The sequence below is a fragment of the Haplochromis burtoni genome, unplaced genomic scaffold, assembly GCF_018398535.1.
Source record: "Haplochromis burtoni strain Fernald_Lab_line unplaced genomic scaffold, NCSU_Asbu1 Contig_62, whole genome shotgun sequence".
NCBI classification, from domain to species: Eukaryota; Metazoa; Chordata; class Actinopteri; order Cichliformes; family Cichlidae; genus Haplochromis; species Haplochromis burtoni.
Window position 1 is genome coordinate 2,476,782 of NW_024582423.1, and position 26,623 is coordinate 2,503,404.

The 26,623-nt window shown below is 42.2% G+C and overlaps 2 protein-coding genes across 6 annotated transcripts; both read left to right on the plus strand.

The window, feature by feature from the left end:
• Positions 1-10: 10 nt before the first annotated feature.
• elmod3 (ELMO/CED-12 domain containing 3) lies at positions 11-9,627 on the plus strand. Of its 4 annotated transcripts, none has more exons than XM_042221211.1 (13): positions 11-287; positions 1,407-2,123; positions 2,890-2,961; positions 3,103-3,177; positions 3,263-3,329; positions 3,683-3,751; positions 3,855-3,943; positions 4,127-4,250; positions 4,375-4,497; positions 4,615-4,745; positions 4,878-4,954; positions 5,063-5,190; positions 5,710-9,627. In XM_042221211.1, exons 2-13 carry the CDS (start codon positions 2,022-2,024, stop codon positions 5,958-5,960), a joined length of 1,308 nt encoding a protein of 435 aa, XP_042077145.1. In that variant the 5' UTR covers positions 11-287; positions 1,407-2,021; the 3' UTR covers positions 5,961-9,627. The 4 variants fall into 4 exon arrangements, with proteins under 4 accessions (XP_042077145.1, XP_042077147.1, XP_042077146.1 ...); XM_042221213.1 differs by having other exon boundaries at positions 12-287; positions 2,765-2,961; XM_042221212.1 differs by lacking the exon at positions 11-287 and adding an exon at positions 294-534.
• Positions 9,628-13,028: 3,401 nt separating this feature from the next.
• Positions 13,029-26,545, plus strand: aebp1b (AE binding protein 1b). Of its 2 annotated transcripts, XM_005922795.3 has the most exons (23): positions 13,029-13,879; positions 14,731-14,904; positions 14,994-15,050; positions 16,497-16,889; positions 18,662-18,727; positions 19,213-19,278; positions 19,574-19,657; positions 20,676-20,747; positions 20,842-20,951; positions 21,254-21,393; positions 21,477-21,561; positions 21,648-21,792; positions 21,872-21,960; positions 22,232-22,355; positions 22,593-22,789; positions 22,920-23,096; positions 23,247-23,410; positions 23,549-23,688; positions 23,737-24,132; positions 24,228-24,367; positions 25,221-25,320; positions 25,408-25,574; positions 25,667-26,545. In XM_005922795.3, exons 1-23 carry the CDS (start codon positions 13,648-13,650, stop codon positions 26,042-26,044), a joined length of 3,696 nt encoding a protein of 1,231 aa, XP_005922857.1. In that variant the 5' UTR covers positions 13,029-13,647; the 3' UTR covers positions 26,045-26,545. The 2 variants fall into 2 exon arrangements, with proteins under 2 accessions (XP_005922857.1, XP_042077148.1); XM_042221214.1 differs by having other exon boundaries at positions 23,549-24,132.
• Positions 26,546-26,623: the final 78 nt, after the last annotated feature.

Consider the following 26,623-nt stretch of genomic DNA (forward strand, 5'->3'; position numbering starts at 1 on the left):
AGCAACCTTCTGATAAGCGTCATAATTCGGTTACAAGAAACGTTAAAGCTCCATAAATGCATACCTTTGCCTAATAACAAAGGCATAAATGTGTTTGGGGTTTTTTTCCCCCCACGTTATATCAGTTGCACGGAAGTAGCTGGCAACGCAAGTAATCCGGGCGCTGCAGCTTTAAGCAGCTGCGCGCGCTCCCGCGGACGGCAATCACTTTCTGGCAGACAATCACTTTTCGACACAACAGGGGGAAGGGAAGCTGAGATTGGAGGGAGAAACAATCATAAACTGAGGTACTTTTAAAATGCTTCATATCACGTAATATTTTCAGACAGGCCGCGGGACGCAATGTTTGTGCTGCATTTGCCGGAACTTGGAGACAAAAGCAGATTTATTCTCGTGTTGCTGTTGGATTTGGGGACAGACCCCCCCCTCCATCCCTGTTACAGTTCAGCAGAGCTACTGCTAGCCCGTTAGTTAGCCTGGCAGCTGGCTTTTCGTGTGTCAAAACCTAACTAGGACTGGAGTCCTTAAATGCAGGTGATTGTTTTATATACGAATTAAAATGTTGTGGTGTTTGCCGTAAATTTCGGCGGACTTGCATGCAGTATATGCGCCGTGGCATTCTCCGTTTGAGGTGAAGCTGTAGCTGCGTCTTTGTGCCTGCGGGGTTGCTAGCTGACATAATGCTAGCTTTTCGGTTGCTACAGATAATGGTAGCTGTCAGAGCGGCGGAGCGTTACTGTAGGCAGCTGTCACCTCACTAAGCTGAACTTATTCGCTAGTTTTTTGTTGTTGTTGTTTTTGTTTTTTTTTGTCGCGGCTGTGTGTTTGATTTCTGTAGTGCTATCCTTTTATTTTAAAATTGCTGTGATTTTTATTTTTATTTTTAAACGGATGGGAAAGTGTGCAGAGCTTTTGCTTTAGTAAAAGTAGCAATATTACGCTGTAAAAAAGAAAACAAAACGAAAGAAGGAAAAAAGAAAAGAGTAGTTAAAGTCATGCATTGAAAATGTTCTTGAGATATAAGTATGAAAACCAGTGCTTGGGAGGAGGTATTTATTTTACACCACGCAATATACTCTGACCCTCCCACACAGAGACAACATTGGAAGAAACAGGGTCTTCAGTTCAGGTATTAGATTTTTTTTTTTTTTACAGCAAAATAATTTGGCCCATCCTAACAGGTAAACGCATAAGGGAACAATTTTTGTTCCAGGTGTTGTGATGTATTGTGACTGAAAGGATACGTGAGGAACCTTTGCTTGTTTTATTGTTTTTGATATGATGAGCCAAACGTGCTGGGAAGAACCCATAATTCTGTGTCTTTGTCGCCTGTTGGTTGGTTTTTCTGTTACTTTTGTGTAGCCATTTATTAACTTTGCGTTTTTAAACCACTGCCTTTCACACAGTGTCTCCTGCCATACAACAACTCTTCATGACCCCACATCTCGTTGCACAGCTGGAGTTCGGATGTTCGATGCCATTTCACGTGAGGCCAGAGACGTAGGGCTGCTTCGGTGCTTGTGAATACTGCCTGGGATACTTTGGATTTATCTTAAGTGCCAAAGTGATGAAGTGTCTCGGACAGGGAGAGCCCAGCCCTGAACAGGAATGTCATTATTCAGGTTTCGGGCACCTCTGGAGGGGCTAAAGAGAGCAGGGCTGGTCAGTGGTGGAGAGAAAAGAGGCAGGTTTCCAGGCAACTTGTGTATTGATGGGTAGCCATTTCCTCCAGTCAGCTCTCGTGGACTGATATCTGTAGATTCCTGTCAGCATCCATACTCGTGGTTAGACTGGCATCGAAAACCACACAACTATTGCTCTTGCGTGAATATGATGTTCAAACAACACTTTTTTTTCCTGCCGGCGACACCTTTCTAAAATCGACCAGGTGACTGTGGATGTCGTGTTGTCTACATATATGAGGGGAAAATGATAAACGCATAGATACTTGCAGTAGCTACAAGTGTGTGCAGCTGAAGCCATGGTGGCCCTTGCATCAACTCATCAGCCAATCTCAGTTTATGACTTCAGAAGCCTTTAGAGGCCAGGATCAGAAACAATTTCAGCAGACAACGCGCTCACATGCAATGGAAGAAGACATTGATGTCGCCTCCCGCATTGAGGTAACCTTATTTGACCTTTGTTTTAATCTCATTCCAGTGTTTAGATTTACAGGAACTTAAAACCATTAAAACCGAAAGCAGCACCTGCCGTGTTGGTCAACAAAACAGAAGTACTGCCGTCTGACCATTGTTGTTACGGAGATTTTTATTGTTCTCAGAGGAATCATTTTTCCCTTCCTGCCCTGCACTTTTGTTTAATGTCACATGATGTGCTTTAAGTCCTTATGTCTTATGTGTTTAACCTAAGGTCTAAGGTCAAGGTCCTTTCTGTTATCAGTGGCAGCTGACAGCGCATTTCCTTTATCCCCAGCTTGGTTTCCTAGCCAAAACATTACCTCTAACTCCCTGGCCTCTTTGCTGTCCTTGTGTACAGTTTCATTTGTAAACAGTTGGATCAGTAAGTGTGTTTGCAATTTCGGTGCAACCTAAGTCAGGTTATTGCCATTTTCCCCAGTGGATGTGCACCCTTAAATTATTTTCATAGTTTTTAAGCATAAGTGTGCCTCACACAAGAAGCATCCCAGTAAAAGTGGCATGTTTCCAAGCAGGCCACTTTCAAAAGGATACCTGTTATTTAATTTGGCCTATTATACTAAATATTTCACTGTTTAAATTTTTTTTTTTAATCATATGTGTATTAGTTTTCAGGAATTGCATATGGCCTCCAGTAATAACGTGTTGCTCTGTCATGGAGGGGGTGAATGCTGCACTGTTTTTACATTTTTTCTGATGCACCTGTTCTGTGCTGCTGCTGCTCTGCTGTTAGGGTCGAAATGGTTTGTCTCATGAATGTAAACCATTAGAGGAGATAACCAATGGACACTCCAATCATAAGCCTGTGAGTACACTTAAAAATCACTTCTCATTGATTCATTCTCATTAGATTTTGCTTGTGTTGTGTCCTTTTAAAAAAATCTACATATTGTCTTCTTTTTTTTTCTTTTTTCTTTTGTTGTTTTTTTTTTTTTTTGCTTTATAGATCATGAATGGACTGGTTATTGGTCATAATGTCAAAGACCACACCAATGGCAGCGCACCACTCAGATCTCTGCCGGTAATTAAAGCCTATTCTTACTGTCTGACTTCAAACAGCACACCACTTCCTTGAATTTAATGTCTCCAAATATTTTATTTTCCAGATTTCAGCATTAAAACAGAATGGTCTTCTGCAAACCCTGGCAGCTGGAGACCAGCCCAAGCCTGACGGTAACATGAACAACCTTGATTTTTGTCTCACATCCTCTTCTCGTGTGTGTGTGTGTGTGTGTGTGTGTGTGTGTGTGTGTGCGTGTGCGTGTGTGCGTCCTAGATACAGAGCAATTATTGCAGGTAACACCTGACCCAGGAGTTATGGTTGCCTGGGTTTAGGAAGCACAGGAGGCACCCTGGAGGGTGCAGGTCTGTTAAACAAGAAGGATTCATGACAGGGGATTGACTGGGTGGACGTCACCATAGCAAAATAGCTCACCCTGTTGGAGTGCTAAGTTAAAGCTGTGAACCAAATGAAGCTGTTTGTTGAATTAGCACGTTTTCTTTCTTCAACTTTGTTTTGTTTACAGATGATAAGGAAAATGTGGAGTTGGAAAAGGCCAGGCAGGAGTGGGAGGCTCTAGAGCACACCCAGCCAGGTCAGATAAATCTTGCCGTTTGTAGGAGAATGATAATGACTTTGCTGATTTTTGGTCTGTTAGTTGATGGTATAATAATATAACTGTAATATTGATCTCCCAGCTCTCACTGAGGACTTTAACCCAACCCCACTTATCTCCTTCAATGAAGCCCTGCAGTACTTTCAGACCACAGACCTTGGGGATTTGCTGGTAAGGAATGCTAAAAACAAAACTGCAAAGAAAGTAGAATGACAAACAGAGGAAATCTGAATTAGATCTTATTCATAAAAATCACTAGTCTTAAGTGTAGTAAATAAATGCATTTGAAAACAAATAAATACATTGTTTTAATGAGTACACTTTTTCAAAATTTTCCTCAATGTCCACCTGCAGAAGAACATCCAGCCAACCATTCGCAGGACTGGTCTGGCTGCGATCACACACTTCCTCTTTGGACCGCCGCGACTTCACAGGGAGCTCCTGGAGGAGAGAGATCTCGTCTTTGCCATTGCACAGTGTGAGTGTGTGTTAGAAGGGTCTGTTTGGTCTAAACATCACACAAGTAGTTAAAACTCCTTAAGTGTTTCCAAAAACAAAAATTGGGTCTTTTGCACATGTGTGTTTTACTTTTCTTTACACAGGCCCTGTTGACAACAGCCAAACGGTCCACATGCGTGTCCTCCAGACCATTTATAAGAAGCTGATTGGCAGCAAGTTGGACTGTCCACGGTATGGCGTACACTGGGAAAACATTGGCTTTCAGGGTAAGACACTCTCTATTTTGTTGTAAAAAGGTAGTTCTCAATTCATAATTAATAATATGACATCACTCCTGTGCTAACATCATGCTGCTTTGCCTTTATTTACTTTCTTTACTGCAGGTACAGACCCTGCCACTGACCTACGTGGCACTGGATTCCTGGGACTGATGCATACTCTATATTTTGTGATGGACCCAGAGACTCTACCCTTGGCTAGAGACATCTACAAATTATCACAACACCCGACACAGGTGTTACCTGGCAGTAAAATTTACTCTCACAAGGCAGCTTGTTCAAGCCAAAGTGGGAAAATGTGTTCATTTGATTTAATGATTGTCCCTTACTGCTTTAACAATAATTCCTTGTGTTTTTGTCTGTTTTAGAACTTTCCATTTAGTGTGATGTCAATCAACATGACCCGCATCGCTCTGCAAGTACTAAGAGAGGAGGCCTTGTCCAAGTGAGACTCATATTTGTTTTTGTTTTTGTTTTTTAATTATCCCATTTTCAGAAGTGTGTTTGATGGGTGTCACGACACCCTCTGTCCTTTGTGTTTTGTTCGTACCAGGGAGTGTAATCGTCGTCAGCAAGTGGTCGGCGTGCTGAACGAATTCTACGTTGCCACGTATCTGCACCTTTATCAACTGTGGAAGACCCAGCAGAAGACCATCGCTGACTCTGGCTTTGTTCTGAAAGGTTGTGCTTATAATCACGCTAATGCTACTACCTCTTACTTGTGATGCTGCAGTCAGAAGCCAATTGGCACAAAGACTGGAAACATCAGAAAATTAATCTGTTTTAAAGGGCAAAGTAAAAAAAAAACAAAATACAGGTCCAAGGTCAGCCTGTTACAAAGCCTTTTGTCAGATGGCAACCTGTGATTTTTACATTTCTGTTTTCATATGCTTAACACAGATGAGATTATTGAACTTTTTCAATAATTGGTTATTGGTTAGTGAACTGTTTCACACACCGTTGATAGTTTTCCTCTTACCTAAGCTGCAGCTTTTGGCTTCATATTTAGAGACAAATATGTGATTGGTATCATTGTTTGAAAGCAACACTCAGCATCCAAGCAAATATGGGATTTCCCAAAATGTCAAGGGTCTTCCTTTAGTCTAAGTTAGGGGTCTATCCATTGAATTCCACACTGGAAAAAACACATATTACCATTCCTCCGCAAATCTCACATTTTCTGTGTTTCGTAACCTTCAGAGGTGGAGCTGTTTGCCAAAAAGAACCCCAAGCAGATGCTGCGCCGGCTAGAGGTCTTCCTGAAAGAGAGGCGGGCAGGTGGAATCCCCCGTGGGACGTCACCAGACCCTGTGGCTCAACAGCCTTCTCCCAGCCTGGGGGAGCGAGGGGCCAAAGCTGGCACTGCACAGGCACGCAAGGGAAAGGAGATGCACTTCACAGGAGTGTGTGATCTACCGCCAGACATGGAGGGAGAGGCCAGACTGATCTAAGCTAGACTCTATGCGAGTGTTTCTGTGTGTGTGAGTCTATCTATTACTTTATGTGCGAGTGGCTTACTCGGAGCTAGAAGAAGAGCCCCACAAGACCATGATCTAGAACCTGCTATCTGAACCTTATCAAACACTTCCACTCCTTCCGTTGTTGCTGGGGTGCTGCACTTTGATCAGATTATGCTAGGGGATCTTTCAGAGTTATGTTTGAGTTTTGTTATTAATTTATTTATTAAGCATGGGTGCATAGAACAGATATAAAGAGGCCAGAAACTCAAGATGTCACAAAAACAAAATAAAGTGAATATTTGCACTTTTCTGTGGATTTTGTAGCCAAATCAATAGCTGCCAAATTATTGTGCTTGAAGTCTACCTGTCTAAAAGTACAAAATATACACAATTTTGCTCCAAGGATCTCTTATCCAGGTTATCTAAATGTTATAGAGAAGCATGGCAGAGAGTGTCTTTTTTTTTTTTTTTTCCCCCCCCAAAGGCTTGGCATTCTTCTTTGCACCAAAATACTGCTCCGTCACATGCAATGTAACTGAAGAGCAGCGATGACTGGTATGTTGTTAAAGGCTCTGTTGAAATTATGGTAATACAAGATAAAATGAACTAGTCTGAATCCCTGCTTTAGAGAATACAATAGCAGGTTTTCCATTAGTTTGAGTGGGAAGAGGAAGATGGAAAATGTTAATAGATACTGGTTTCACAGCTACACTGTAGGCTTTGAATGCAGCTTACTTTAAAGGTCTGATCACCTTGCATTTGCTGTTTTTGTGAATGGCATATGTCATTTGGACATCAGTCGAAATGTGAGGTTGTAGTCAGTTTTAAGTAGGTGTCTGTTGCCAGAGGTCTAATAGACTAGGTCCAGAGCTCCCACTTAATATGGGGGAATATATTTTAAATAATATATAAAAACATATAAAGTGTATGTGTGTGTTTATCTATTTATATAGATAAACTATATATTAGTCCTTTATTAAGGGACAGCTGTCCCTTTAATCATAACGTTACAGTTGTGTGTCAAAACACTTCAGAATTCTGTTACCAGACTAATGGCTTGGTGATGGTGAGAACGGTTTGAACACTATGAAATTCCACCAGAACAAAATTCTTAAGTCTCTGCTTTTCATGGTTAAAGCAAAGGAGACACTTTGGCTTCAGCTTGGTCCCAGCTGTAGCCGAAGGTCTGGTTTGGGCTTTCTTACATTCCGTTAAAAAGCATGCGATTGTAAAAAATTATTATTTTTTATTTTTATTTTTTTTTGACCAGTTTGAAAATTTATTCCAGTGTGTATGAGTGTGTGTCTGTGTGTGGGTGTGGATGCATGTGTGGTTAAAAACAAATGAGCTGATATTGATGAAGGGCGCCTCTCCCAGGAGATGTATGCTACAGTATGAAATCCCAGCTCTTACTCTAAGATAATCAAAACGCTAGTGCCGTGTGATGATAGAAATCGTTCCTAACTTCAGGGTTTGTGCACTTGTGCAAGCGAATGTGTGTGAGTATGTTTGTATGTGTGTTTCATATGACAGGAACTGACTACAGATGGGGTGCTTTCCTCTGCACACAATAAGCCAGCTTTACTAAGTACTTGATCCATCAAGCTGCATAGATGGTACTTCTGTCATTTTAAAAATGGTACATAACATTTGTGAAGACAATATTTCTCCTAAAACAAACGACACACAGACACACACAACCTTTGGTTTGCGTTTTTAAATAATCAAATGTTGGTTCCAGGCACAGCTGGTTGCAAGCAGCTCTGTGGGCTGAAATGGGTAGAGCTCCTCAGCAAAGCTGGTTCCTGCTTTGTGCTAATGTGAATCAGTCCTCCATCTTTGTAGTCTCAATCTGTAGCATGTTCAGGTAGCACTAGTACTGTAGCATCCTATAGCCTCCTCCTCTTCGTAAAAGCTTGTTGATGTCGCGTCTCAGTTACAGTCTGTAGTGTTAATGAGTGCGCAAACTGTTATTACTATAGCACATACATTTCTTTCTTTTTTTCCCTTTTTTTGCAAAGCCTCCTCGAGTAGATGCACATTTAGGTGGCACAGCGTGTGTTTTGTAGAGATGTGGGCTAGGCTCGATATGTTTCTGAGCTCAAACTTGTCTTCTAAGAAGGTGATAGTAAACCCGGTGCCTACATCCAAGCAGAACTATGCGGGGCAGAGTGCAGGTTTGTCCTCTTACTTTTGTCTTTCATTCGAGCCATCGTGCCACGGTAGACTTTATTCATTTGTGTGACACAGTACGCAGAGTTAATGTTACCCCTAAAACATGCCATATTAATTAATATATACTGTTAAATGCACAGGCATGTGAGTTTTCGATGTCGGCATCTATTCAGACAATTGTCCATCGCCAACTTGCATTCTTCTCGTCCACCGTACAACTTCAAAAGTGAGCTGATGTAGTTTTGCCAATTGTTTGCAAGTGTTTTGATCGATCAGGAAAATTTGCACTGTTGTAGATATTTGATAGTATGTGTGACGTATGCAAGAGGAAGCAGGCCATCTTCAATAGCCATATTGTAACGTTCATTATCACCCACATCATGAAAACAGGCTTTGTGAAGTCAGACTCCCCTCCTCGCTTGAAGAAGTTTGCACCATGGTCTCATATTTAGTTTTATTCTATTACAAACTGAGGAGCAGTACAGTGTATGTAAATCAGGACGTTTGTATATAGAGAATTAATGATTGTAACTGTATGATTGTCTGTAGGGCATTATATCGAAACACACTGCTTACCTCAAGACTTGAGACAAATCTCTCCTTTCTCTCTATTTTTACGTTTCCTTGTATCTAGGCCTTCTCTCATACTAATTGGATATGATATGTAATGTATATCCTCCACCAGAAGCACTACGTAATAGCAAACTAACACAAAAGCTGGTCAGTGTTACGTGTATTCTATTTAAAGACACATTTATCGACGCTATATAGGCCCACGCGCACTCCGATGCACATCTGCAGATAAAATTCCTTTTAAAGACATTCTATAATTGGCTGATGTTTACTTATAATGTTGAAATAAGATCGCTTTCTTGTGGCTTCAGTGATAGTATGGTATACTTTTGCTGTAATTCAGTGTTTTGTGTCAGGAAACACTCAGAAACAATCCTGTTTTTACAGCTCCAGTCACAAACAGTTCAATAAATGATTGTTAAGATACGCTTGATCATCAGTCATAATGCTGAGTGCGCTTTGACTTTGGTGTATTATCACCTATGTGTATATAATAGCCAAACAAGGCCTGATTTTATCCTCCCATGTTAACAAAAGTTGTATTTTCAGCAGTAATAGATCATGTTCTTATGATTTGATCATCATTTGGAGCCGCTTCAGTTGACAAACCAGAACCAAGAGAAACATAAAACGGGTTCTTGCAGGATGTCAGATGCTCTGAGAGGTGGGGTCTGAAGTTCTGCTTCCTACAGCAGCAGCTTGGCAAATACAATCACTTCTCTCAATATCCTGCGCTTTATATGAAGGTGTTTTACTGTTGCTGTCGTCATGTCCCTCAGAGCATTTTATGACTGTACCTTGATTGTAGAAGCCCTATTTTATACTGAGAGTTATTTGAGAATACAGTATGTGCTGTTGTACATTAAATGTATTGTATGGAGAAAGCTAAATAAATGCTGTTTAAAAACTGTTTCTCTGGGAAATCATTGAGTCATCATAACTTCCTCTTAAATCTTATAAATTAAATAAAAAGGTGGCCATCAAGTATGTGGAAAGCTTAACTTTCAGTAAAGATAACCTGCTAAAGTTCAAAGTGAGCATTAGAATGAGGAAGAAAGCTGGTTTAAGTGTCTTTGAGTGTGGTGTGTTTGTTGGTGGCAGACAGGCTGGTCTGAATATTTGTGAAACAGTTGTGTTGGGAAAATCCCAGCAATCTGGAGTTTACAGAGAGTGGTCTGAACAAGAGAAAACATCCAGTAAGTGGCAGTGTTCTTAGGGAAAATGCTTTGTTGATACTAGAGGTTAGAGAAGAATGGCCAGAGTGTTTCAAGCTGAGAGGAAGGCAACAGTGACTGAAATAACCACTCGATACAACCAAAGTATGCAGAAGAGCAACTCTTAATGTGCAGCACATTGAAGCAGAGGGGCTTCATCAGCAGAAGACCATACCAGGGGCTGCTTCTGTCAACCAAGAACAGGAAATTGAAGCTACAAATTACACAGGCTTACCAAAAGCGGACAACAGAAGACTGATAAAATGTTGGAAAAAGCATGGAGCCATCCTGCTTTATATCTAACATTTACAGTACTGGTGGTGGTGGAGGTGTAAGGGTGTAGAGGATATTTTCTTCCCACATGTTGGGCTTTTTACTACCCACTGAGCATTGTTTAAATGTCATGGTCTACCCAGGTTTTCTTTTGCTGACCATGTCCATCAGCTGTTTGTATTTACTAAACAGTGATTTCACTGTACTCAAACGACTTCCACAGTCGCCATATTTAAGTCCGGTAGAGCATTTTATGTATGTGGTGGGTTTTGTTGTTTTTTTTAAAAGAAACTTTACAGATGGATTAAAAAGGTAATAAATGTATTTATTTTTTAGCAACTAATGAAGTGTTTATTTTTTTTCCTGCAACTTTTTCCTCTTTTGCAGAGGTTTTTAACTCTGTTCTTATCTGTACTCTGCAGTGCGTCAGTACATTTTCTGCAGTTCAGCCACTAGAGTGCACACTTTTAACATGCTGCCATAGAGCTACATGACTCACATGGTGTTTCATTTATTGTGGTGCTGCAAAAATAATCTCACGCACAGAGCGAGTCTGCCAAGACTAATCTGTTCAGTTGCATAAGCTGAAGTTTGATCTGTTTTTCCAATTCCTTGTCAGTGTTTTTAGTTTTCAAAACAACATCGGTGAACTCCTATTAAAATTAAACCTGATCTTGATTCATTTTGCCTTTCCAGTGTTTAGTTTTTAGTGAGCCTCATAAGTCCCAGCGCTGCTTCAGTGGGGTGGAATCGGCAGTATTGGCAGGCCCCTCATCTTTCATAAGATAAACAAATTACTGGCTTGTTTACATGCTGGTGTGTTGAAAATGTAAATCAAACGAAAGAGACTTTTGTACTGAGTTAACAAAGATGCCTCAATGGAATCTTGATACTGGATGCTCTACATCTGCGCCTAATCAGACTTGTGGCTCCAGTCCCACAGTCCCAGATGACTGGGATGTGGTGGATCTGCTGAATCACAGCAGACACACACAGGACGAAAAGAAAAATTCTAAGCCTTTTTTCCCCCCCTTTTCTTATGACCTGAATCAAAATCACCCTTCCCTAACCTATTTTCCCTTCCATGCTTACATTAGCAATGTTTTATTGAAGGAGTGATTTCAGCTGAGAGCAACCTAACTGACATGATTCCACTCAGAAACCCTTTAAAGGATTAATAATGTGAAACAGAGAACTCAGCCACATATCCAGCATCCTACCGGTGTGTCAAGGCCTCTGGCATCCAAGTCAGAATGACGAGAACAGAGCAGGGTTGACTTTTATGAATCTGTTTCCATTTGTACCTAGTGAGCCTGCTGGATTACAGTCTTTCTCTCTCACTTTCACTCTCGCCTTCCCTCCCCCAACTCTATTCCTCTCTCTCTCTCTCTCTCTCTCTCTCTCTCTCTCTCTCTCTCTCTCTCTCTCTCTCTCTCTCTCTCTCTCTCTCTCTGATGTCATTGTTTCCTGCCCAATAGTTTCTGATGCTCAGTTCAGGTCTGTGTGCACACACATTAAACATAATGCACAGCACTCTGCTTGAAATGCTGACATATAGGAAATTACAGACACGTACAACAGTGATGTCAGCCCCATTTTCAGTCGACTCTGTGCTCTGGTTTCTCTTGTCTGCACTGCAGACATCAAACAATGTGTGTGTGCTACCTGTGGCCATGTCACCTTTTGCAGGTTGATTTAAGGCCTTGTAGGGTTGCCTATCTTCTCTTTGTGGTTATCATCCACTGACTTTCCTTCAGAAACTATAGCTGCCAAAAAAAAACAAATGCTAGAACTGTTGCATTATCTATAACATCATTCACATCCTTTACACTGTTGTAACATATTAGCTTCCAACAAATAAAATCATTCCATTTGTGCTGTAATAATAACAGCAATAGTAATAACTAAAGTTATCCAGCTCTGTGTTAGTTCCAGCTCAGAAGCCCTGTGCTTGACCTTACTGTAGTCCGAGATTTCTGCAGCATTCTTCACAGCAGTAGTCATATCCCCCATCGATAAGATTGCACAACGCCATAGTTTTCTTAAAATCAAATCCCACGCAGTCTGTTTTCCTTTTCTGCGTCACTGTCCTCTGAGTCTGAGACAGTACGAACTAAATGATTTTAGCAGGTTTTCGTGCACTTGGACGTCTGTACCTGTGTATCTGTCTTGTTCATCACAGTCTGAAACCCATTCAGAGGACATCTCTTCTTTTTCTGCTCCTAAGCAGAGTTTATAGGAGTTCTGCGGGCTTCACAATGCTTTTTACCACATTGCTTAATATCTGGATTCTAAATCTAGAAACTGAAATGATCTAAACTCTTAGCCTAGACTTATTAATGGATCAGTCATTCTTCATTGAGACTAGCTGCAACCTTTTCTACACACCCAGAATTTAAAGGCCCTGACAGGCTCTCCAAACAGTGGACAGAGTAAGAGGAGCATTGGGGGATGGTTAAAAAAAAAAAACACAGCAAATGTTGATTCTGTCATCTGCTCAGACAATTCTCTTGCCCAGCGTGTGTATTACTCCAACCCCCCCCCCCCACCCACCCCCCACCCTTTTGTGTAACACAACCTTTTCTCCAGAAAGGAGAAAGAAAAATACGTAACACTCAGAGGAATGAGCGACAGTGCACCACACTGAAGTGATGGAAAGCAGAGATCCCCCTTTTTTTTAAATACCAAAGAAGAATCTATGTTTTACTCCTGCCTGTTTCCCTTTTTTTTTCTCCTCTTCTTCTTTTTTGGAATTCCTCACTCTGAGGATTAGCTTGTGTTTGTCTCAATCCTCCCCCTTTTGCCCATTCTCTCCTCCTCCTCCTCTTCGGCTTGTGGAATTCAATGTCCTAGGAATCACTCCCCTCTCCTGCTGCTTTGTGGTGACTGAGGAATTCAGCCAGAGCCGAGGACGAAGAAAAATTGGCGTTTAACTCCAGGAGGTGCAAACCCTGCAGTCTGGGGCCCTCACCTGCCTTCCTTCATCCTCCCCCTCCAACTCCAGTCTGAGCACTGCACCTGTTCTGACTTGTCGGCCAGGTGGAGGGGATCCTCTAGCCTTGCGCTGTTTTTTCAGCTGACCCTGGCTTCGGGGTAATTAGGAACCCTGTCTATTCATTTGACTGGATTACTGCTTTGCTTTGCATCTTTTCTTTCCGTCTGTCTCTACAACCCACCTCCCTTCCCTCCCTGTGTATCTCTACCCCCCTCCCACTCCATCTCTTGTCTAGAGCAGTCTGAGGCTGGCTGACACTGTGGCTGTGTGGGTATGTGTGGAGTTGCAGAGGTTTCCCTTCTCGAGTAAAAGTGTGGATCACAAGGAAAGAGCACACAAGGGGGCCTAAGGGTGAAATTTAACCTTCTGGCAATTAAACTGGAGTGAGTGTTGAGCGGTTGTACAAACTCCAAACCAAAGGATTGTGCGAGTTGGAAGAGCAGCAGGTATGAAGATCCAGGCTGTGACTGCGTCTGCGGCTCTGCTGGCCCTGTGCTGCCTGCTGATGATCCCTAGAGGAGGAGAGAGCGCCGGGGGAATAGTTTCTCTCCGGCAGGCTGGGGATCAGCTGCGAGACGAATCGCCGGATGACCCAGAAAGAGAGCAAGGACTTGTAGCAGACTTACTCCCAGAGGAGGGTGGCATCAAGACCAAGAGAGAAGCAGAAGCCAACCAGGCAGGTAAGTGGAAGAAATTATATTTTGTACTTCTAAAGCACAGATGTGTTATGCCGACAAGATATCAGAGCTGCTGAGGTACTGCTTGAGTTGTGGCATGACATGGAGCAAATGCAGACACAAACACACAACGATTCGGTCTCTGACAGCTCCAACAGCGTGACAAAGTCCATGTGCTCGTCTGTCCACTCCTGCTTCCCCGCACAAGGGAGCGGGACAGATGAGCTGGTTTAACTCACACCAGACAAGAGAAGAAGACACTGAGTCGAGCATCTTGCAGACAGATTTTTTTATGACGCGTACCTTTTCCACTGCCTCAGTTGCTCAAACCCTGCATGAATAATGCTGACTCTTCTGTACAGTCCCGCTAACACACTTCAAGCAATAAGCCCAGTTTTTGGAGCCATTAAATAAGCTCTTTGATGAGTCTCGCTTATGCTGCTGAGGTGAAAGCGGTACATTTATTGAGTATCTGGACTGATTTTGTATCATTAAAGCTGAACTGTGGTTAATAGAGCACAACTAATGGAAAGAGAGAAACATGGTTTCCATGAAGGTGCCACAGGACTTGAGGAAAAGTCAAAAGGAAATACTGATGGACCTCAAGCAGCCACTGAAATGTAATTGGCAGTCTGGACTTTCCTTGGAAACACTGCAATGTGATGCAGTGAAGAAATAGTTGCATAATCTCAGACCCAAGCCTCATAAAAGAACTAATTGTGTCTTTAGCTTCTGTATGCAAGGAGGAATATGTTTTCATTTCAAAAGGTTCTGTGACAGAACCGTGAGGAGTGGGCTCTGGAAAACCTCTCTCTCTCTCTCTCTGCCGCTTCTTTTTTCCCCCTTTTTTCCAGATATTTTAGGCCGGGTGAGGAGGGCACCTGATGAAGACAAGAAGAAAAAGAAGGACAAGAAGAAGAACAAAGAGCCAAAAGACCCCAAAGCCACCAAAAAGCCAAAAACCGACAAGAAGGGAAAGAAGAAGGACAAGAAAACAACAACCACAACTTTGCCCCCGACCACAACAAGTGAGAAGAGAATACTAAGCTTTGAGCCTGCTTCACTGATCACTTGGATTTGATTGTTGTTAAATCTTGTGTCCGTCTTATATTTCCAGCGATCCCAACGGAGCCACCCACCGAACCATATACAGATTACCCCTATCCCGATGCCGGTGAGTGGCACACATGCAGGGGCTGCTTGAAGAATATTGACTCAGTTGACTACTAAATTTGAGTTCATATAACTATATTGTTAATATGTATTAATGTTAATATGTTAATATTCTGTGTGTTAAATTGCCTCCCACTACTGGCTTAGAAAAACATGTTTAACAATTTTTTTTAAAGGCTGGGAATATAAGAATATAAATGGGATATAAACATGACAATATAAATGGAAACTTCAACCATTGTATGCATCGAAGTCTGAACAGGATTTGGTCAGTGCTACTGCACCTTTGAGAAAATTTATGTAAATCGCAAAATTATGTCATCCAAGTCTGTTTTCGGGTGGACCAGGAGCATAAAAGAAGTGGATTTGCCTCTGGTTTGTAGATTTGAAAGCCGTAACCTCAAGCATTTTGAGGGCTGGATGTGAACACAATGGTGAGCTGCAGAGGAGTGTGGGATGAATGTGAGAACCTGAGGACACTGTCCACATAAAATCTGACCATTCAAATCATGATCATGCAATACTGAAGAAGATTTCAAACACCAGGGTCAGAGGCCATAAAATGACCACAGAAAAACTTGACAGGGATGATTAATCTCATTAAAGTTTTATGCAGCATGACTTCGTTGTCCCAACACTGTTGAATATTAGAGAGTTTAAGTCACTTCCACATTAGCTTATTTTGTACAATACCAGATTGTAGACAGATGGAGGAATCTACCGTGACATCACCCATTGGTTTCTGAAGTCTGGCCTTGAGATGAGTGTTTCAGCTGTTTCTGCCATCTTGGTGAAACTGGAGCTCATGAGAGGGCAGATAATCTTCCATTTTGATACACGGAATGACCAAGATTTTTAAAACAGACCATTTTTATCCAGCGTGACCCAAAACGAAAGACTGAGCTCAACAGGAAAGTGTTTACAGAGGTCAAGACAGAAAGCTGTTCTCCCTTTGACATTAGGCTTAGTAGCTTCTGCACCCAGAAGCTACTGAAAATGACAAAACTTAGAGTTAGAAAGATCAAATGTAGCCCCCTCCTCGTTTCTGAGCCAGCTACCAGCTCAGTGTTACATTAGCCTCACATAACACACCTAAATCTCTAAATCACAGCACTGAAATGAAGACTGAAATGTGGCACACACACCTAGATGTAAATATAGCACCTATTCCGATTAGGCAAAAAAGTTGTGCTCTTTTATGATTTTTTACCCATCGAGGGTTACAGTGTTTGTTTGTTTGTTTGTTTGTGAGGATTTGTTGTTGTTTTTATTCAAATACAAATTTAAAACTAGAAATATGTCTAAGTAGTAGTGGAAAGGAGGAAAAATAATTTCAGATCCAGTTCAAAAATCAGAACATTATAAAACACCAGAGAACCATAAAAATATTTGTGTCCAGACTTGTGAGCTCACCATCAGCCAGCTTTTGTGTCTGTTTCCCTCTCAGAAACTGATTACTGGAGCCCAGAAGATGACTACTGGGGTCCTGAGCCCACACCCTCCAGGCCAAAGCCTGAGGCTCTGATCACAGATCCCCCATACGACTACTGGAAGCCAGACGCCCCCGTAACAGATGCCTATGAAGACTACTTTAAACCAGATGAGGAAGACCCAGCTGCTCTTGTAACATATGCCTACGATGACTATTGGAAACCAGCAGAGAAAGAAGTGCCGACTTCAGCGCCTGCCATCTACGATGATTACATGAAACCAGACGAGACAGACCTCTACACCTCTGTGACCGATAACTATGACAGCTACTGGCAAGAAGTAAACCCAACGCCTGCTGCCCCTGATACAAAGCCTGGAACAGATGACAGCGATTACTGGGATGCCACATGTACGTATAAGTCTTTCGTGTCTTTGTTTTGATTGAGGATGTTTAGTGTGGAGGCAGTTTATGTAACATGAATAAGATGATGAAAGCATAATTAGATCCATGTGGCAAAATGGGGGGGCACTGAAACAATTCTGAGAAATATCATGAATTTACTTAACTGAGAGGGGTGTTTACAGGAATTTTTCAGTGGGGTAGGCCAAGGTTTGGGGCACGATTAAGGCAGGAGCCCCATAGGAAAAACAATTGTCTTAAATATTTTTTTTTTATCAGAAATGCAGAAAATTGGTATTAAAGAAACTGATGCTGCACAAAAAATACTTTTACAAGCAATCTGACTCTTCACTTAAGTAATAGTAAAGGTTTTTATCATCAGCTTGTACTTTAAAAAGCTTGCTTTAGATACTTCGAACTAACAAGTAACTACAACTTGAAAATAACTGGTATAGAGTACAAAATGTGACACTTATATACAAGATGTAATGGAGTAGAAGTAGACAACAACATAGAAATACTAAGGTACAAGTAAATTAAAACCTTACTTCGATGAAATAGTAAAGTAAATTCTCTCATCTGATGGTGTTAAGTATTGTAGCATTAATAGTAATGTACTCCAATAGCATTAAAAGATTAGGAAACACCCTCACCTTCAGAGGGGATGGATGCCACCCCACATCCTTCCTCTAGGCACTCCCCTGCCAGAGGAAACTTGAGTCGAGACAAATGCTTTACTCTCTGTCTTGTGAAACTTGACATTTAAAATAATGGCAGTTAGTAAAATTTTAGTTTATGTCTTTAAAAGTATGAGGGAGTCAAACAACAAGAACTCAATTAGGTCAAAATTTCCGCTTTGTTTTATCATTACTGCTTTGCGGTGTGGAAATAAAAACTGCTGGTAGTGGTTAAAAAGGATCATTGTCAGAGTTTAAAGTGCATTCTTTTAATGCTAATTGAGAGGTCATGTGTACAGAAATAGTTACAGAATCAAAGGTGTCTTTTTTAACAGTGCTGGGTTGTATGATATTATCAAGAAGCTTTTAAATTCATGATTTAAAAAATTTAATATTTCAATTTCCCCATGAAAGTGGTCACTTGTGCTTCTTTTCTTCAGAAACATACTAGATGATCTAAGACAGTGTTACTCTTTGTGAAACAGAAGGAAAGAAGCAAAGAACAGACACAAAAAAGGAGTGAACTGCACTATGGGAGACATTTACAGAGAGTAGGCCAGCAATCTGTCCAGGATGTACCCTGCATTTTGTCCTCTGTCAACTACAAAAGGCTTCTGCCTCTTACCAACCCTTATTTGGATAAGTGATTAGGAATAGGATGTTCAGTGATTAATCAGCTGGACACTCAGTAAACTCGGTGGTTTGTTTAAGCTGAAGGAACTGCGTAAACTTATGATTAAATAACGTTTAATAACAGATACCCGCTAATCTTTTGGATCCGATTTTCAGACATATTGGAGAAAACTTTTATGAGCGCTCTTTATTTCTTCCAGCTGAAGTCAACAGAGGGCTTTTTTTCCACGGGATGAAATGCATGCTGGAAACAGTGTGTCGTGCAGACCTGTGACACTCATCTGGATTTGAATGGCATGCTCTCATTACTCTTTGTTTCCACACTACTGTACAGTACCTATGCTCCTTCAGCATTTCCAATGATTCACTCATACTTGGCGCTTCTGCATTCTTGCTTATATTCCCCCATTTCTCTGTCTGTTACACTTAAATCACCTCTCAGCTTGACCTTTTGAATTCTTCTTCCTGCAGATGAGGTGCAACCGTCACCTGATGGTAAAGAGGTCAGCCCAGAAATTAAGGTTGAAATCCTGCCAGGTGACTGCAGACTCTCATGACAAAATCAACTAATGTGAAACCTCTAGTAAGCATTAAGATACAAATGAAATAGCCAGCCCATACTTTGTGTTTCATTAGAAATGCAACACATGAGAATAACACTGGAGCTAATCTATGAGCTGACCTGCCCTAGTTTACACACAGGAGTGGGTGGGTTTATTTCTTCCACACAGTCAACAAAACTTTCCACAGTTTTCTTGTAGAGCAACAAAAAGCCCTGTGATCAGAGCCCAGCAAAGTTATGTTTCTCATAAATGGGGAATTGAAGATTTAACAGCTACGTTATACAGCGGGCATCACACCAGCATCAAAATAGAAAACTCCTCTTGTGGTTGAATAATTCGGGCCACTGCTAAGTTGTAAAATTTTGCATGTAATCCCATAAAGCTTGACTCTGTAAAGTAGCGGCGCCTCCGAGGGGCTGAACGAGTAGTCTGACTTCGTGTTTGTTCTTTTTTACACAGAAGAGCCCACCGCCACCGCGCCCTATGAGGGGACCTGGTATGATGATTACGACGAGTACGGGATGAGTATGTGGCCGCCCGCTCACACACATGTGAATCACAACCATACTCGAATGTTTTCTATTATTGGTTTAGTCAACTTCCTGCCAATAAAGCAAACAGCAAAAGAAAGGGATAAACAACATTTGGGTCAATAGCTTTCAAGTGTTCCTTGATGACCTGTTTGCATTTCTTAATGACTTGCAAAACCACAAAAAAAAAGCATGCATATACAGTACACTACTGTGCATGGCTCTGTGGTAATCATTGTTGTTTCTATGAGTGATTTTCTTTCCTTTTCTGTTGTTGTTGTTGTTTTCAGAGAGAAAAGAAGACGAGACTGATGAAAAGTGGATGGAAAAAGAGCGAGAAAGAGCAGCCAAAGAGAGGGAGAGGGAAGAAAGAGGTAAGGAGACCCACATGGGATTCTTCTTTTTGTTATTTGCACCACCGTGCGTAATCCTGTCAAAGCAAAGAGAGTGCCTCATGAACCCAAGTGGAAAAGTACTAACAATGATGTTGTCTCCCCTCAGTCATATCTAGTCATACTAAGAGAATGCAGATGTGATTTCCATGCATACAAATGTGTGTGTCTCGGGCACTTGCTTTAACTTGCATGACAGGGACAAAAGTTCACCCCACCAAAGTAAAACGGAGATTAGGGCTGTAAAGAGTTCAGAAATCTCATATGGGCTGGGCCCAAAAGCAAAGAGCGTGAGATAAGCTAAGAAGGCTGTGCCGGCATCGGATTGGAAGTGAGGGATGAAGAGGAGTGACAACAAAGGGAGAAGTATTTCAGCTCTTTTGTGCCACGTGTCTGCCGTGCGTAAAGTTGAAGGGGTAAAGCCCAGAGCAAGTGATATATAACACCACCAGGACTGCTGTTAATGAGGCTCTTCCTGTGTGCACAGTTTGACCCAGACTAGGTCTAAGGTTAAAAGTTTTTGCAGACGTCTCTGAGAGTTGTTGCATTCTTCCGTAACACAACTATATGCATCTACAGATACTGTGTAAATGGGCGCATGTGTGTGTTGTGGGTGAGAGAGCTTACAACATGTTTTACATTCTCACTGTCAGCCATGTAACCAGTATCACGCTCCAGTATGTGTCAGAATATGAATAATGACAATGAGTGAGAGACTCTGCAATCTTCCTTCATGGTAAAAGTCCAGGTCAGAGGGATGATGATGATGATGATAGTTTCAGAGCAGACTTGGACTAGAAGCTAAATCATAACATCTGGTGTGCTTTGTTTTTTAACCGTACTCTGGCCCTCCAGGTCCCCGTGAGGACTTTTGGCAAATAAAAATTGTAAAATAATACTGAGTTCCTCCATCATTTCTGGGCAGAGTAAAAGAAAAAAAAATTCAGCCAAGACAGCGCAATTTATTTTGCATTAAGACTGTTTGTCTGGCCTCGGACAGAGAGAGCGCAGAAGCTAAAGGAGGCAGAGGAGAGAGCCAGGAACAGGCCACGTGTCTTCAAAGAGCCAAAGAGTAAGTCAACATCTGTTCAAATCTGGAGAGTATACGTAAGCTTTTGCTGAATGTAATTAACACATTATTTAAATGTTCTCTTTCTGCTTGGCAGAGTGTCCTCCCCTGGGGATGGAGTCTCACAAGGTCGAGCCAGATCAGCTTTCAGCCTCTTCTATGTCTCAGTATCACTTTGCACCTCAGAGGGCGCGCCTAAACATGCAGGTACACAACAATCAGGGCGGGGCCATGCACTTACAAGCAGGCCTTGAAATAACCACCAGCTGCCAGCAACACTGAAAAATACTGTTATTGTTGGGTCTGTCACTTCCAGGAGCTGCCTTAGTGGTACATGCTTGACTGATTCTTTTAAGTCCTCAGTATTTAAATCAACAATGTGGTTTTTTTGGGGGGTGGGCGGGTGGGGGTATCCAAATTCTTCTGTTAATGGATGCAAAAGTAGATATGTTGCTTTGGCACTCAAGATACTAAAAGGGTTCGAGTATTCAGTAGCATGTGTCTCCCAGGGCTCCGATGATGAGGAAAACATAAGAGGTGGAGCGTGGTGTGCAAATTCAGAGGATGCTATCCACTGGTTTGAGATAGATGCTCGCAGGGCGACAGAGTTCACCGGAGTCATTACTCAGGGACGGGACTCCTTAAATGAGTAAGAGACAAACAGACACGCAGACATAAATATGCATCATTTGACATTCCTACACCCAACAATTTGCCCTCTTCTTCTGTCAGCAATGACTACGTGACGTCCTACTTCCTGGCTTTCAGCAATGACAGCAGAGAGTGGACCACCATTCACGATGGATACGCCGACTGGGTGAGTTAATCTAAAACTGTGCCACTTCCACAAGCACCAATACTCATCTTCCTCTCCCCCTCATTCACATGTCCCCTCTTGTGCAGTTGTTTTTCGGAAATAATGATAAGGACACCCCAGTGATGAACCAGCTTGCGGTGCCCGTGGTGGCCCGCTACATGCGAATTATCCCACAGAGCTGGAACGGCTCTCTTTGTATGAGGCTGGAGGTCCTAGGCTGCCCCCTGCCTGGTGAGTCGTATGCCCACACACTCACACACACCTTAAACACAGAAAATGAATAATTTTTGCTGCTCTTTTCTCCAAACAGATCCAGTTAATGTTCTGTACAAGCAAAATGAGGTGACTCCCGTGGACTACTTGCAGTTCAAACACCACAGCTACTCGGAGATGGTTGATGTGAGTTTCCCTGCAAAGTTTATCTGCTGGCTGATAGAATTCCAGGAGGTCCGCTTTAAATGCTCTAATATAAATTGCAGCTTCATTCTGTCCCAGTTTTTCATTTGAACCACCAAAGACCAACATGACATTTCCACAATAATTGATTAAACTGATTAAACTAAATTGAATAACCAAAAATATTCATTATTAACCATCTGCTTTGTAGTGCGTAATGTAATCAAATACAATGCTTTGCATATTTACTGTTGTCTTTATCTCACATATTCAGCTTATGAAGTCAGTGAATGAGGAGTGCCCTAACATCACCACCATCTACAGCCTGGGCCGCAGCTCCAAGGGACGGGAAATTGTTGCCATGATAATCTCTGGCAATCCCACAGAGCACGAAATAGGTGGGATCTCAAGCAGGAAACGGGCAGATAGCCGTGTTCTTATTGTAATGTGTGCTATAACAACACAAATGCTGTAATGTGCAGTATTTCAAACAGTCTGGGATGCTGATTCGTTGAAATTACGCTGGGTCTTTATGGCACCACTGTGGTATCCCGCAAATCCTAATAAACACCAGGCGGACACCAGCAGATTAAGGCTGACAGACAATTACAGTCTCGCCCCGGTTGTCCCCACAGGTGAGCCAGAGATCCGCTTCACGGCAGGTCTCCATGGAAATGAGGCAGTGGGTCGGGAGATGATCCTGCTTCTCATGCAGTACCTGTGCAAAGAGTATAAAGACAGAAACCCCAGAGCCCAGCGCCTGGTGGAGGGAATACGCATCCACCTGGTGCCTTCGCTCAACCCTGACGGACAGGAGGAAGCTTTTGAAACGGTCGGTGTAAAAAACAATCAATCAATGACAACATGTTTTAAATACTGTCTAAAACAACGAGGAAATGTCTGTGAAACATAGTGGGCTACTTAGATGAGTATGTTTCTTTTACCCAATTTCTACTCTGCAGGGATCAGAGCTGAGCAGTTGGACCACCGGTCACTTCACCAATGAGGGCTTTGACATCTTCCAGAACTTCCCTGATCTGAATAGTATCCTGTGGGATGCTGAGGATAAGGGCATGGTGCCTAAACTCGCCCCCAACCATCATGTGCCTATACCAGAGCACTTTGAAGCTAATAGTTCGGTAAAGAAACAAACAAACAAATACGCATATAGATATAGATATATAAAGTCTTTGAGACTAACCAGGTTGTGGTAAACAAAAACAAAAGTATGTTACATGAGATTCTGATCCTCTGTCTGTGTGATCATGATCTTCCTGCTTTTGTTCCAGATTGCTGTGGAAACCAGGGCTATAATCTCCTGGATGAAAAGCTATCCATTTGTGTTGGGTGCAAACTTCCAGGGTGGGGAGAGAATTGTGGCCTATCCTTATGACAGCTTACGTCTCAACAAGCCTGCTGAGAGCCAGAAACCTCAGAGTCGCAAGAAGAGACAGTATGACTTGTTTCCCTACCTGTGTTCTGTTGTTGTTTCTGTACCTTTACGTACACACGTATTGTCCAAATGCTAATTTTTCACCTCTGTGAACCACCAAAATAGTGCTTAATGATTCATTTAGAATCATGTCTGCAGGTATGAGGATGAAGGTTTTGATGTATCTGAGTGGGGAAGGGGCTACCATGAGGAGCCAGTGGAAGACTGGAGAAGCAGAGGGTATGCAGAGCCAGAAGAGGAGTGGCGGGGCCATGGATTTGACCATGGTCACGACACAGGCTATGACCATGGTCGCGACCCTGGGTACGACCATGGTCGCGACACAGGCTATGACCATGGTCGCGACCCTGGGTACGACCATGGTCGCGACACAGGCTATGACCATGGTCGCGACACAGTCTATGACCATGGTCGCGACCCTGGGTACGACCATGGCTATGACCCTGGGTACGACCATGGCTACAATCACGCGTACAACCAGGGTTATGGGCACAGGGAGGAAGAAGACGATGACAGAGGAAGAAGTGCAGGCTACCATTATGCTGAATCTGAAGATGAGCCCCGCATGACTGCAGACGAATCCCTCTTCAGGTGGCTAGCTATCTCCTATGCCTCCACACACCTGACCATGACACACAGCCATCACGGATCCTGCCAAGGAGACACACCAGGAGGGGGTCTTGGAATTGTCAACCGGGCCAAATGGAAGCCAGTAACAGGCAGTAAGTAGAGACCAGTGCGTTTAAATTCCCACGTATGTTTATAGCACACCCTGGTGGACAGTAGTTGCAATACACGCTCTTGATCTTCCCTGCAGGTATGAATGACTTTAGCTACCTGCACACCAACTGTTTGGAGCTGTCCATTTTCCTGGGCTGTGATAAGTTCCCTCATCAGAGCGAGCTGGCGTATGAGTGGGAGAAAAACAGAGAAGCAATGCTCATCTTCATGGAGCAGGTTAGTCCCAAACAAACACAAACTGTAGCCTGTCCTGACTGTGCTTCAGTCTGTAGTGAAAAGACTATTCAACATCCTGCTGGATATAATGTTGGATTTTAAAATTTCTAAAAAATAAAAATAAATAAAAGTACCTAAAATTGTGATTTACAGCATTGTGATTTTGCAGTTATTCCTCCTCTGTCCAACTGAGATGTTTCCCACGCTGTATTGGTTTTCCCGAGGTTGCTCCCCTTTATCCTTAGATTTGTCCACTGAGGGTCGACTGACAGAGGATGTCATATGTTGTACAGTTTGCGGAGCTCTTGGAGGCAAATGTTTGCTTTGGCTGTATAAGTTAACTGTCTGTTGCTTTGAATAGTTGATCGCAGGTGTTTAAATTCATATACCACTTATCAAAACAGTTTATTATATTATACATATCGTTAGCTTCATAGCATAAGTGCCTAAGTCATTTTTTGGTCAAATTGAGATTTTTGCCTAACTTTACTCCCCTACCACTGCTGCATCATCCTGTCCGTCTGAAACACAAAACACAAAAAAATGACTTAGGCACTTATGCTATGAAGCTAACGATATAAAAGACCCAAATGCAACATAAAAATGGGAGTAGGATCAAATATGATTCTTTTGTAATGGATGATTTTTGAGTGGAATCATTTTAGAATAACTGAATCATTAAACCACAGCTTTTTGGATCAATCCAAGTATAATTTTGCTCAATTTTACTCCAAAGTCCACTCATGAAAAAATGAAACTACTGATTTAACTGAGCAGTTGAAGAGAACTACTACTCAGCAACTGTACCTTGTACTTTGCTTCTTTCACTCATGTAACTATTTGTGTACTTCAGGTGCATCGCGGCATTAGAGGGATTGTGAAAGATCAGCAGGGGAACCCTATTGCAAACGCTACTGTATCTATCGAGGGGATAAATCACGATGTGACCACAGGTCAGTATACCGTTCACACCATCACTCAGGATGTAATAAAATATAACATAGCTCAAACTGTGCTCAACACTACTGTTGCCATTGTAGCACCAACGGGGGATTATTGGCGTCTGCTTAACCCTGGGGAGTACCGCGTGACGGCTCGAGCTGAGGGCTTCTCCTCGTTGACCAAACTCTGTGTGGTTGGCTATGAGTCGGGTGCGACTGCCTGCAGCTTCAACCTGGCCAAGTCCAACTGGGACCGCATTAAACAGGTAAGACTGTCCCAACTTGAAGTGCCTCGATGCATGTGCATCTTAGCAGTATTCAGTAAAGCCTCTTTGTTTTTTCTTTAATTTCTCTGCAGATTATGGCCCTCCACGGCAACAAGCCAATTCGAATTGCCTACAGCAATAGCAGAGTACAGTACACCACAGTCAACAATGGCCACAGGAGTGTGATCGGTGCCAGTAATGGGTCTTCCACAAATTCTCGACTCAGTCCTGAGCAGCGACGGAAGCGCAAGATCGCTCTCATCCGTCGTCTTCGCCAGCGGAAATTAATGAAGGCCATGTCGATGAGAACGACGTTACCCCCTACAACAACCACAACCACAATTCCCACAACAACAGAGGCCACCACATCCTGGTATGAATCTTGGGTCTGGGGAGAGGGACAGTCCTCAACTCCTGGCGGCTTCACAGACTCCATCATGGACTATGACTACAAGATCAGTGACTATTAAAGAAAACACAAGTGGCTTGTTTCAAGTAAACCACCGTCCTCTCTTAACTGTAGTTCACGTTGCCATGTTGTACTTAGAGCTGGCTGAAGAATCAAATTAGGGCTCTCGTCTTTGTACGACGTAAGCAATGGGAATGTACAGAATATCAGCTATATTAAAATAGTACATCTGTTAATCAACATTTGAAATAAGGTCTCTTCACAGAAATGGAACCATTTTAGATTTTTTTTCCAAAGATCACACTTCATTATTCTCTGACTTGTTCAATCACTTCTACGAATGCTTCGTGAAAAGAAGTTTATTGTGGATGCACATAAAAAAAAAAACAACTGTTATTTACACGATCTTCACATATGGCAGAAATATTTTTAGTGTGAACATTCAGTAAATGTGGGAGAACTTGGTAACAGATGAAGGAGTACAGAGGTTTTTGTCATGTTTTCTCAGACACAGATGGGTTAGAAGAGTTATTTTTCAAATAAAGGCTTCTTATTAAACCACGAGGGTCTCTTCTTTTCTTTTTCATTTGCTGGTTTTCTTTCAGTTCAATGAAAAAAACAAAACAAAAAACCCAAATGT

What these genes read in the sequence shown, in the direction of transcription:
- elmod3 (XM_042221211.1), top strand. Translation starts at nt 2,022, where the DNA reads ATGACTTCAGAAGCCTTTAGAGGCCAGGATCAGAAACAATTTCAGCAG. An exon ending in TATCACAACACCCGACACAG is followed by an intron (nt 4,746 to 4,877) that starts GTGTTACCTGGC and finishes TGTCTGTTTTAG; the next exon opens with AACTTTCCATTTAGTGTGAT. An exon ending in CTCTGGCTTTGTTCTGAAAG is followed by an intron (nt 5,191 to 5,709) that starts GTTGTGCTTATA and finishes CGTAACCTTCAG; the next exon opens with AGGTGGAGCTGTTTGCCAAA.
- aebp1b (XM_042221214.1), top strand. Translation starts at nt 13,648, where the DNA reads ATGAAGATCCAGGCTGTGACTGCGTCTGCGGCTCTGCTGGCCCTGTGC. An exon ending in AGCAGAAGCCAACCAGGCAG is followed by an intron (nt 13,880 to 14,730) that starts GTAAGTGGAAGA and finishes CCTTTTTTCCAG; the next exon opens with ATATTTTAGGCCGGGTGAGG. An exon ending in TCCCACAGAGCACGAAATAG is followed by an intron (nt 22,356 to 22,592) that starts GTGGGATCTCAA and finishes TTGTCCCCACAG; the next exon opens with GTGAGCCAGAGATCCGCTTC.